The following is a 12036-nucleotide window of genomic DNA, read 5'->3' as shown; positions in this document are numbered from 1 at the left end:
ATAGACGGCAGCCCACCAGGCTCCCCTGTCTCTGGGATTCTCCAGGCAAGAACACTGGAGTGGGTCGCCATTTCCTTCTCCAGTGCACGAAAGTGAAAAGTGAAAGTGAAGTCTCTTAGTTGTATCCAACTGTTAGTGACCCTATGGACTGCAGCCTACCAGGCTCCTCCATCCATGGGATTTTCCAGGTGGTAAAGAACCCATCTGCTAATGCAGGAGACATGAGAGACATGGGTTCGATTCCTGTGTCAGGAAGATCTGGAGAAGGGAATGGCAACCCACTCTAGTATTCTTGCCTGGAGAATTCCATGGACAGAGGAGCCTGGTGGGCTACAGTCCATGGGGTCTCGTAGAATCAGAGACGACTGACGCAACTTAGCACGCACATTTGTTTAAAATACACCTCCTTTTTTTCTGGCCAAGCATCATGAGGGATCTTAGTTCTCCAACCAGAGATCAAACCCATGCCCCCTGCAGTGGAAGTGCAGAGTTTTAACCACTGAACCGCTGGGGAAATCCATGCCTTTTTTTTTTAAGATCTAATTGGCTTTAATCAGCAATTTGTGAATTGGGCGACATCCTTTCTAGCATATAAGTGCTCCCTGTTCTAAGTTCTTTTATAAATAGAATAACTCACTTCATCCTTAGAACAGGCCTATAAGGTTGGTACTGTTAATATTTCCATTTTACAGATAGGGAAACTGAGGCACAGAGTGGTAAAGTGACTGGCTTCAGTGCAGCCTGGGTGGCAGAGCCAGGATTTGAATCCAGGCACCGTGGGGCTTCCCAGGGGGTGCAGTGGTAAACAATCCACCTGTCAATGGAGGAGATGCAGGTTCGATCCCTGGGTGAGGAAGATCCCCTGGAGTAGGAAATGGCAACCCACTCGAGTATTCTTGCCCGGAGAATCCCATGGAAAGAGGAACCTGGAGGGCTCCAAAGAGTTGGACACGACGGAGTATGCACGCATACGTGTACACAGTAGGTCTGGAGTCCACGCTGGTACCTTCACTGGTCTTTTGGTGTCACGACCCTCCCTGAGCCCCTCAATCAGTGCAGCATCCAAAATGAGGCTCCCTGACATTTCCTGTGGAGTGTAGCTTAGGCCAGCCAGGCTTAGGGAAATTGCTCTGTTAATTATAATTAAAGGAAAACTGAATCTGCTAGCAACTATAGTTTTCAACAAGCCAGACCTTCTTAGTGGGTTGTAAAGTTTGAGGGTATTTAATGAAACACTCTATGTTCTATCTAGGAATTGTCTAAAATTAACCCCAGCCCTTCTGGTTCAGAGCCTAGGCCTTGCTCTCCCACAGACTTGGGTTCAAATCCCAGCTCTGCTTCTTACTAGCTCTGTGACCTTGGGCCGGTTGCTTGACCTCTGTGTGTCTCCTTTGTGCAAAGGAGATAAATTGGCAGGTTGAATGTGACTAGTCGTGGTGTACAATACCAGGCACTGAATAAGTATTTAGTAAAATGGTAGAAGATATAAGAAGGATTCATCTGGTGTGTGTAGTATAAAGATGTACCCTCATTTAACCAACTCCTCCTGATGGTCCATGTTTTGTTAGTTTCCGATTGGATTGGATTGGCCACTCCAATCCTGGCTGCAGTAAAGGTTTTTCTATCTAAATTTTTGGGAGTGCGCATATACAAGTTCATCTGTAAATTGTCAGAAATTCAATTGCTGAGCCAGAGGGTCTGTGTATTAAAAAAATTTTAATTGAAACATAATTAGTGCACTTTTCTGTGTTAAGTATACAGTGAAATAAATTGTCATATACCAAACATGCCCATGTGACCCACACGTCACACTGGAAGTATAGGGGTCCAATCCCCTAGCCCCAAGATAACCTCTCACCTAACTCTGACAACATAAACCAGCTTTGTCTGCCGTGTCCTTTATGCACAGTTCCAGTTCATATACATTTTGAGTACTGAGAGATGTTACTGAAATGTTTACCAGTTATACCAGTTTCCATTCCTGTCATACATGTGAGGGCTGCTTTCCAACACTTCTCTAACGAAGTGTCAGTAAACTATTTGGTTTTATTATTTTATTGTGAGATAGATGATCTTTTCACTTTTTCGGAATCCAGTGGCATCTTTACTGGGAACTGATTTTTGTTTTCCTTTGCCATTACTGAAACTGTTAGTCTTTTTCTTTTTAAGAGGCTGGCATTTTTTTTTTGCTTTGTAAGAAAATATTTTGAGCAGAATAACTTTGACACTTTCCAGTCTTCCCCCCCGCCCACCAACATTTTAACAGGTTTATTGAGGTGTCATCGACATAGACTACACACATTTAAAGTGGGACAAAAGTGTACGCGTTGGTAAATTTTGACATATGGATACACCCCTGAAAACATCACCATCATCAAAATAATGTTGTCTGACTTTTTCTTTGAAAAGCTGGAAGAATTGAATAAGTTAACAGTGAGACATTCTACCTGGGATAACCATATTCTCCCCAAACTGTTTCTTTTTCTCTACAAACACACACACATACACTTTTTTTTTTTTGAAAGTAAATTGTGGACATGATGATATTTTCTCCTCAGTTCAGTTCAGTTCAGTCACTCAGTCGTGTCCAGCTCTTTGCAACCCCGTGAATTGCAGCACGCCAGGCCTCCCTGCCCATCACCAACTCCCGGAGTTCACTCAAACTCACGTCCATCGAGTGAGTCGGTGATGCCATCCAGCCATCTCATCCTCTGTTGTCCCCTTTTCCTCCTGCCCCCAATCCCTCCCAGCATCAGAGTCTTTTCCAATGAGTCAACTCTTTGCATGAGGTGGCCAAAGTACTGGAGTTTGAACTTTAGCATCATTGCTTCCAATGAACACCCAGGGCTGATCTCCTTTGGAATGGACTGGTTGGATCTCCTTGCAGTCCAGGGGACTCTCAAAGAGTCTTCTCCAACACCACAGTTCAAAAGCATCAATTCTTGGGCACTCAGCTTTCTTCACAGTCCAACTCTCACATCCATACATGACCACTGGAAAACCGTAGCCTTGACTAGACAGACCTTTGTTGGCAAAGTAATGTCTCTGCTTTTCAATATGGTATCTAGGTTGGTCATAACTTTTCTTCCAAGGAGTAAGCATCTTTTAATTTCATGGCTGCAGTCACCGTCTGCAGTGATCAGAACCTAATACCATGGCCCCTTCACCCCAAAACTTAAATTTATTTCAATAACATTTTGTAATATACAGCCCATATTCACATTTCCTTTATAGCTTAAAAAAAAATACAGCACCCAATCAACAGCTCATTGCAATTGGTTTTAATGCCTCTTTAGTTCCTTTTAATCTATCAAAGTCCCTTTACCCTTTAGGGAATGGGAGTCGGGGGTGCTTTTATGACATTGATGTTTATGTCTTCTTTTTCTTAACAGCTTTATTGAGCTATAATTCAGATACTATACAATTCATTTACTGAAAGTTCAGTGGCTTTTATTATACTCAGCGGGGTTGTACATCACCACAATCAGTTTTGAACATTTTCATCACTCCTCCCCGCCTTAAAGAAACCCTAAATTTCTTAGCGGTCACCCCATCTCCCCCAATCCCTGGCAGCCCATAATCTTCTTTGTTCTTATGGATTTGCGTATGTATTCTGGACATTTCCTGTAAATGGAGTCAGCCAGTAGGTGGTCTTTTGCATCTTGCTTCTTTCACGCAACTTGTTTTCAAGGTTCATCCATTTTGAAGCTTTTGTCAGTATTTCATTCCTTCTTAGGATTTTCCTTTGATCCATTTATCAGTTAATGGTCATTTGGGTTGTTTCCACTTGTTGGCTACTATGAATAGTGCTGCTCTGAACATTCATGTGCAGGTTTTTCCAGGAATATATGTTTATTTTGGAGTATGTACCTAGGCATGGAATTTCTGGGCTTCTCTGGTGGCTCAGACGGTAAAGAATCTGCCTGCAATGCGGGAGACCTGGGTTCCATCCCTGGGTTGGGAAGATCCCCTGGAGGAGGGCATGGCAACCCACTCCAGTATTCTTGCCTGGAGAATTCCATGGACAGTCCATGGGGTCGCAAAGAGTTGGGCAGCTGAGTGAGTAAGCACACGGCACAGCATATGGCAGCTCTGACATCTCAAGGAGTTTCTGTTCAGACCATTTGAAGTTCCTATCAGCAGTATATAAGGATTCCGGTTTCTCCTCATCTGCGCCAACATAAGTGCTTGTCTTCCCCACCACCCCTTAGATATATTTAATTCAATTTATTTTTAATTGAAATATAGTTGATTTACAATATTATACTAGATTCAGGTGTACAACCCAATGATTCAGTATCTTTGGACTATACACCGTTTATAGCTATTATAATAGGATATCAGCTATATTCCCTGTGCTAGGCAGTATATCCTTGTGACTTACTTTATACATAGTAGTTGTATCTCTTAGCCTCTACCCCTATCTTGTCCATCCCCCTTCTTCCCTTTCCCTGCTGGTAACCGCTAGTTTGTTCTCTGTATCTGTGAGTCTGCCTCTTTTTCGTTATATTCATTACTTTGTTATATTTTTTAGATTCCCCACAAAGTGTTATCATACAGTAGTTGTCTTTCTCTTTGGCCTTGCCTCACAGCGTGTCAGGTCCTAGTTCCCCAACCAGGACCTGCACCCCGTGCAGTGGAAGCTCAGAGTTGCAACCACTGAACCACCAGGGATGTCTCATTATTTGTCTTTCTCTGTCTGACTTATTTCACTAAGCAGAGTACCCTCCAGGTCCATCCAAGTTGTTGCAAATGGCGAAATTTCATTCTTTTTTATGACTGATTAGTATTCTGGTTTATGTGTGTGTATGTATATCACATCTTTCTCCATTCACCTGTTGACGTAAGTTACACTTTTTGAGTGTAACCATTCTAGTAGGACTGACATGGTTTCTCCCTGTGGTTTATCTTACTTTTTGGCCTCAGCATATATCACATGGTACCTCAGTTGCCCAGCCAGGGATCGAACCCTTGCCTCCTGCATTGGAAGCATGGAGTCTTAACCACCAGACCACCAGAAAAGTCCCTCTCTCTGTGGTTTTGACACCCAGTTGGTTTTTCAGTTGTCCCATGATGCATCTAATCTGTTTCCCCAGGGTTAGATTGAGGACCTAGCATTCCAGTAAGAATTCTACCTGAGGTCCTTGTGTCTTTAAGAGGGCAGCATGTCAGGACATATGGTGTCATTTAGTCCCATTGCTTTGACCCACCCTCCCAGAGGTGCCTTTTCCCCTTTGTAATTCACTCCTGATCCTCATGTGTGTTCCAGCACTTCAGTTCCCATTAACTTTGTCTTACTTCCTGTTTCTCAGATCCTTAGGCAACCTCTAAACTGCTCCTTTGCTGCTTTTCTTATGAAAATGCTTGGGCGCCAGTTTAAATATGCTTGGGGGTAATGGGGGTGAGGAGAGTTTAGGACGCCCTCCAGATTTAGGATGGGGTGATGAAATGCTGAGCTGGAGTAATTGTGTCTTCTCCCTTGGACTGGCCATGGCCGCGGGCCTCCTGAGTTGGCTCACTTGAATCTTTTTCATTTTAGCTGTTCATCCTGAATATTGCCCAGGAGACACAAAGGGAGAAAGAATCATATGATGAACCCCTGTACCCTTCACCCAGTTTTGACATTCTTGTTGTATCTCTTCCCCCATCAAAAAAATGTTTGAAGCCTGGCATAGTGTTTTAAAACTAATCCAAGACATATTGGTTCACTTTTGAATATTTCAGTCTCTGTCTTTAACAGATAAACATTTTGCAAAAATGTTCTCCACAATACCATCATCACAGCTCCTGACAATTTTTTAATAACCATCCCAAGTCCATTTTCCTATTTCCCTGACCAACTCAAAACATCTTTATGCAAAAGTGCTTCATTTGAATTGGGATCCAGTTTCCTGACCAGGGATCGAACCTGGGCCACCACGGTGAAAGTCCGAATCCTAACCACTAGACCACCAGTGAATGCCCAAGCTTGGTTTGGTTTGTTTAATTCTATTATTAAATTTTTGAATTGAGGTAGAGTTGATGTACAGTAGTATATGATTATACAGTGCTATTCGCGGTATACAACATTCACACTTTTTATAGGTTATACTTCATTTATAGTTACTATAAAATATTGGCTATATTTTATAGGTTGTAGAAAAAACATACAACCTGTGCCGTTGGTTTGGCTTTTCACCTATTTCTGTGAACTGCTTCAGGCTCTGGGCTTCACTGAACTTCACCTTAGTCTGCAGGGCTCCCGTGAGGAAGGGCCACAGTCTGGCTGGCTCACCCAGAAATACCGTCTGGAAGTTCTGGAAGCTGGAAACCTAAAATCAAGGTGTAAACCAGGCTGCTGCTTTCTGAGGCCTCTCGCTCACGGATGGCTGTCTTCTCCCTGTGTCCTCACGTGATCTTTTCTCTGTGCATGTCTGTGTCCCCATTTTCTTTTTTTCTTTTTCCTTTCAACAATTTTTTTTATTGGAGTATGGTTGGTTTACAATGTTGGGTTAGTTTCAGGTGTACAGCAGAGATTCAGTTAAACATGGGCATGGTGGTGCCTGACTCTTTGCAGCCCCTTGGACTGTAGCTCACCAGGCTCCTTCGTCCATGGGATTTCCTGGGCAAGAAGACTGGAGTGGGTTCATTTTCTTTCTTTTAAAAAAAATTTTTTTCCCCATCAAATGCAGTGTTAACCTTTTTTTGCCACGCTGCTCAGCATGCGGGATCCTAGTTCTCTGACCAGGACTGAACCTGCGCCTGTAGCACTGACCACACCGAGTTCTAACCACTGGGGGACCTGCGGGGAAGCCCCCCATCTCTTCTTGTAGGGCCCCGAGTCCTGTTGGATCCAGGTCCTCCACATTGGCCTCAGTTCACCTTCACTGAGATGTGGAGGAACACAGTGCTGCCCACAGCATCCCCTCAGGGCTCCTGTGTCTTCACACAGACAGGGAGCCAAGGACTAACTTGCTGGAGCAGAAGCCACAGTGAGCGGTGCCAGCCCCAGGGGGCAGAGTGTTCCCACCCACCCGGTCCAAAAGGCCCCCGATGAGCCTTTCCGTGTATCACCCTTTCCTGCCCTGGCTGGTCCCCAGGGTGGGCCTCACCTTTCCTCTGAGCACAGCCAGGTCCTATTTGGGCCTGTGGGTTTCCCAACACCTGCCCAAAGACAGTTGTTTGGTGGGAAGAGATGACTCCCTTTGGAAAGAGGACTGGACCTCCAACCTTACTGGGTGCGCTGGGTTGCCACCCAGCTGTCCTCAGATCTGACACAGGCAACCTAAGGGGTCCCCACATCGTTTTTTGTTTTTTTTTTTAATTTAATATTTATTTATTGGGCTGCACTGAGTCTTAGTTGTGGCATGTGGGATCTTTAGTCGCAGCATTCAAACTCAGTTACGGCATCTGGGATCTAGTTCCCTGACCAGGGAGTGAACCCGAGCCCCCTTGCATTGGGTGCATGGACCCTTACCCACTGGTGGACAGGGAAGTTCCCTAATGTCCATTCTTCCTTAGTCCCATTTTACAGCTGAGAAAACTAAGGCACAGAGAAGGTCAGCGGCAGCAGAAGCTATAATGTCCCTTCTTCCCAAAATAGCTACTTTTTCACACCCTTTCTAGGGGAGCTGGTACCCTTGAAAGGCCTGCTAATTTTTTTCCCAGGTGCCTCAGGGAGTCCTTTCCCTTTTCCTCCACTTGAACAAAATGTAAAAATTGCTACCTATGGACAAATGGGCACAAATTGTGATGCTTTTAAAGAATAACGAGAGAAGGAACAAAGCGTGGAGAACCCTGGAAGGGAGTGCTGTTTGGCAAGAAAGAGGAATTAAGTACTGATTCACGCAGCCACATGGGTGAAGCCAGACATTATTATTTTGAGTGCAAGAAGCCAGGCACAAAAGGTCACGGATTGCCTGATTTCATTTGTACAGAAAGTCCAGGAAAGGCAAAACCGTGGAGACGGGAAGAAGATTAGTGGTTGCCTAGGCTGAGAGGGAGAAGGCACTGGCAACCCACTCCGGTACTCTTGCCTGGAAACTCCCATGGACAGAGGAGCCTGGTAGGCTGCAGTCCATGGGGTCGCTAAGAGTCGGACATGACTGAGCGATTTCACTTTCACTTTTCACTTTCATGCATTGGGGAAGGAAATGGCAACCCACTCCAGTATTCTTGCCTGGAGAATCCCAGGGATGGGGGAGCCTGGTGGGCTGCCATCTATGGGTTGCACAGAGTGGGACACGACTGATGTGACTTAGCAGCAGCAGGCTGAGGGGAGGAGGGAATGAGGAGCCGCTGCAGATGGGGACAAGACTCCTTTTGGGGAGATGAAGATGTTCTAAAATTCAATTATGGGGGATTTTTTAAAAAAAAACAACAACATTGAATCATGCATTTTAAAGACGAGAACCTTATAGTATATAAATGATACATCAGTGAAACTCTAACAAAAAAAAGAATTATAACTAAATGGACACCAGTGTGTCTTCTCTCCAGGGGATGGTACATTCTCCAAAATGCCCCCACCCACGTACCCCTATCCAAGAGAGGTCCAGGGACCCTTTCTTCTCCCTGACATAAATACTTCCTTCTGTCATTCCCACATGATTTTTTTTAATGTCAACTGTTCCATTATTATTATTTTTTACTCTTTCAGTTAGAAATTTTTTCTTTTAAAATAGAGGTATAGTTGAGGACTTCCCTGGTGCTCCAGTGGTTAAGAATCCACCTGCCAATGCAGAGGACATGGGTTCCACCCCTGGTCCAATAAGATTCCACGTGCCACAGGGCAACTAAGCTTGAGTGCTACAACAAAGATGAAATGCAGCCAATAAATAAAGGAAGTATAGTTGATTTGCAGTGTTAGGCTAGTATCCTTCTGGTTTTCAAATAGCAACTTATTGAGGAATAATTCATATATTAATACTATACAGTCCTTCCATTTAAAGTGTATAATTTAGTAGGTGGGGGGTGGGGTCATTTCCTTTTTATCTTTTGGTCACACTGCAGGGCAGGCAGGATCCTAGTTCCCTGACCAGGAATCAAACCCTGGCCCCCCTGCATTGGCAGCTCAGAGTCGTCTTATCTGCTGGACCACCAGGAAGTCCCTGTCTGTGCCATTCTTCACCTGGGCATATAAGGGAAGATCCATAAGCGAGTAGTAACAGTGCTGTCTCTGGAAGGGGATTCAGGTTGTAGGAAGTGAGACTTTATACCATATCGCTATACCATGCTGCTATACCATGTGTATAGCATATCGCTTAAAGTGATATGAAGCTGCACCTTGTGTTCATACTGGGAGAGCTACTGCAGCCCTCCAAGGCCCCTGGGTCCTTAAAACTGGGATGGAGGTGCGTCTCTGTCGTTTGCATGTGCCCGAGACGTGACGATGGGACTCAACTGTGAGAACCGCCGTTCTCGCCCTTTAGAGTTGCTCCCATGCAGCAGCACCCGGCCTCTGGGTGAAATAGGTTGGTTGCAACACCTTCACCATTTAGAAATGAGAATTCAGGCAGGGACTTTGACAAGAGTCAGCAGAGGGCTCTGGGAGTAATCAGAAGTGTAGTGAGCACTTTTGCAGAGGGCTTCTGGCTTCTCCGATGGATCCCTCCACCTGTAGAAAGAAGACCTTTTTTTTTTTTTGAATATTTATAATTTTTGGCTATGCTGGGTCTTTGTTGCTGCAGGCAGCTCTTCTGTAGTTTCGAGAGCTGGGGCTACTCTAGCTGCAGTGTGCAGGCTTCTCATTGCAGTGGCTTCTCTTTTTGCAGAGTACGGGCTCTAGGGCTCATGGGCTTCAGTTGTTGTGGCACACCAGCTTTGTTGCCCCACAGCATGTGGGATCTTCCCAGACCAGGGATCGAACCCATGTCCCCTGCATTGGCAGGTGGGTTCTCAACCACTGGACCACCAGGGAAGTCCAGGAGGGAGATTTGACCATATTCACTTGGTTCTTGGCGCCCCAAGCTAGTCCTATGCTCCATTAATCCACAGGGCGATTTGGCCAAGCCCTGGGGTTGGCCTTTTTCACCAGCTGGCTGAGTTTTCTCATTCAACTGTAAACTTGGCCAGACTAGGAAGAAGGAAGCTGTGGCCGAGTTGGTAATGACTTTTCTCTCATTTCTTCAGTTCCTGACAAGGCTAACCGAGAGGTTCGTGCTGGGAGTGGACATGTTTGTGGAAACCGTGTGGAAAGTTTGGGCAGAGCTCTTGGAAGTTCTTGGACTCGACGGTAGGTGTTGGGGGGCATTCATTTGAAGGCAGTGTTTCATTCTGGTGCTTGTCAAATTATGGGAGTGGTATCCAGGGTGGGTGGTACAGGAGAAGACTACAGGGGTGGAGGGGATACAAGAGAACCTATTTTATTATCGTAGTTATGTTTGTAAGTAGCTGGGATTCCCAGATGCTACTTAGAAGGTGTAGGTGGGTATTGCCAACTTGTCTGTCCCTAGACTTGCCTGTTGGCTCAGATGGTAAAGAATCCGCCTACAATGCAGGAGACCTGGCTTCAATCCCTGGGTCAGGAAGATCCCCTGGAGAAGGGGATGACAACCCACTCCAGTAATCTTGCCTGGAGAATCCCATGGACAGAGGAACCTGGTGTGCTACAGTCCATGGGATTGCCAAGAGTCAGACATGACTGTCACTCAGGCAAACCTTGGGGACTGGAGGTGGAGTCTCTGAGTGGTCGGGGTCCGTAACAAACTGCTCCAGTTACTCAGACAGGAAGCGATTTAATACAGAGAATGAGGTGCTCACAGAATCATTGGAAGGAGCAATGTGTGATTCCTAGGAAGTCAATGTGCTGGTCCAGGAATCAGGAGGCAGCTGCTGGAACCCTTTGAGTTCAAGCTCATGGCCCTGGTCCAGGCTGCTGCCTCTTTCCAGGAAGCCTGCAGCAATCTGTGTCAGGGTCACCAAGACCACCCCCCGCCCCCAGGTCCCATGCATCTCTAGAAGGACTCCCAGGACCCAGCATTTGCTGGTACACTCAGCTGTGATGGTTACAGGGAAGGACACACAGCACTCAGCAAAAGGAAAGACATGTGGGGTGAAGTCTGGGGAACCAGGCACAAGCTCCCAGAGCCCTCTCCAGGTTGGGGGTGGGAGTGTCACACAGGACACGCTTTGTTCCCCATGTGAGGTGTCCTCAACCAGGGACATCCAGTCGAGACTCAGCACCCAGGGTATTTATTGAGGGGCTGGTCATGTAGGTACCCTCTGTCTCATACCTTCTAAATTCCAGACTCCTAGAAGGAAAGCATATATCAGCGTGAACCACATTGTTTGTAAAACCTCCAGGCCCAGATTGAACTCAGTTCTGACCCTGCCTCCCTGGAGGTAGCATCTGATCCTACGGGTCAAAGGCTTAGTCCCACAGTTGCCCCTACTTCAGACACTCGTCCAGGTTGTCGCCAGTGCTTCCGACCGGCTGGCATAGATCAAGAGTACCAATGACCCGTCCCCGCCTTGGGTTCAAGTAACTTGCTCGAGCTGCTTGTGGAACCCAGGAAACCTGTTTACTCAGTAGATAACTTTTTTAATGATAGGATGTAATCCAGGAACAGCCAGGTGAAGGCGATGCATGGGGCAGGGTTTCTGGGCAGGACTCGGAGCTTCCATGGTCCAAGTTCTGTTGACTCATTGGCCACTGGTGATCGATTCAACCTTCACCTCCTCCCAAGAGGTCAGGAGGGTCAATCGAAAGGCTCAACCCTCTAATAACCAAGTTGGTTCCCTTGGCAACCAGCCTACATTTTTAGAGGCTTTTCAGAACCACCTGATTAACAAACACAGGTATGTGTGAAAGGGGCTGTGAATTATCAAGACACCTTTACTGCTCTTATCACTTAGGAAATTGCAAGGGTTTTAGGACCCTGTGCCAGAAATGGGGATGGAGGCCACTTATTTCTTATGCATCCCAATCTCACACTCCAGAAATCCAAGTTCCCAGATGCTGGCCAAGGGCCCAACTTGCAAACCTTTCTGGAAAGTGGCCTTAGGCCTGCTGGCTGAGCGCTTTCCTGCTTATCTCCTAACAAGATCCCTTTCAAC

General features: G+C 46.0%; 1 protein-coding gene across 1 annotated transcript in view; it reads left to right on the top strand.

Annotated features, from left to right (window-relative positions):
- Positions 1-12036, top strand: part of BRI3BP (BRI3 binding protein) — a 21758-nt gene that overhangs the window by 2553 nt on the left and 7169 nt on the right. Inside the window, exon 2 of the mRNA XM_010841267.1 lies at positions 10111-10213. Within this exon, the coding sequence (XP_010839569.1) occupies positions 10111-10213 (103 nt within the window). The remainder of the gene's footprint in view (positions 1-10110; positions 10214-12036) is intronic.

The sequence above is a fragment of the Bison bison genome, unplaced genomic scaffold, assembly GCF_000754665.1.
Source record: "Bison bison bison isolate TAMUID 2011002044 unplaced genomic scaffold, Bison_UMD1.0 scf7180017864160, whole genome shotgun sequence".
NCBI classification, from domain to species: domain Eukaryota; kingdom Metazoa; phylum Chordata; class Mammalia; order Artiodactyla; family Bovidae; genus Bison; species Bison bison.
Note: the sequence above shows the minus strand (reverse complement) of the source record. Positions and strands in the feature narration are given on the sequence as shown.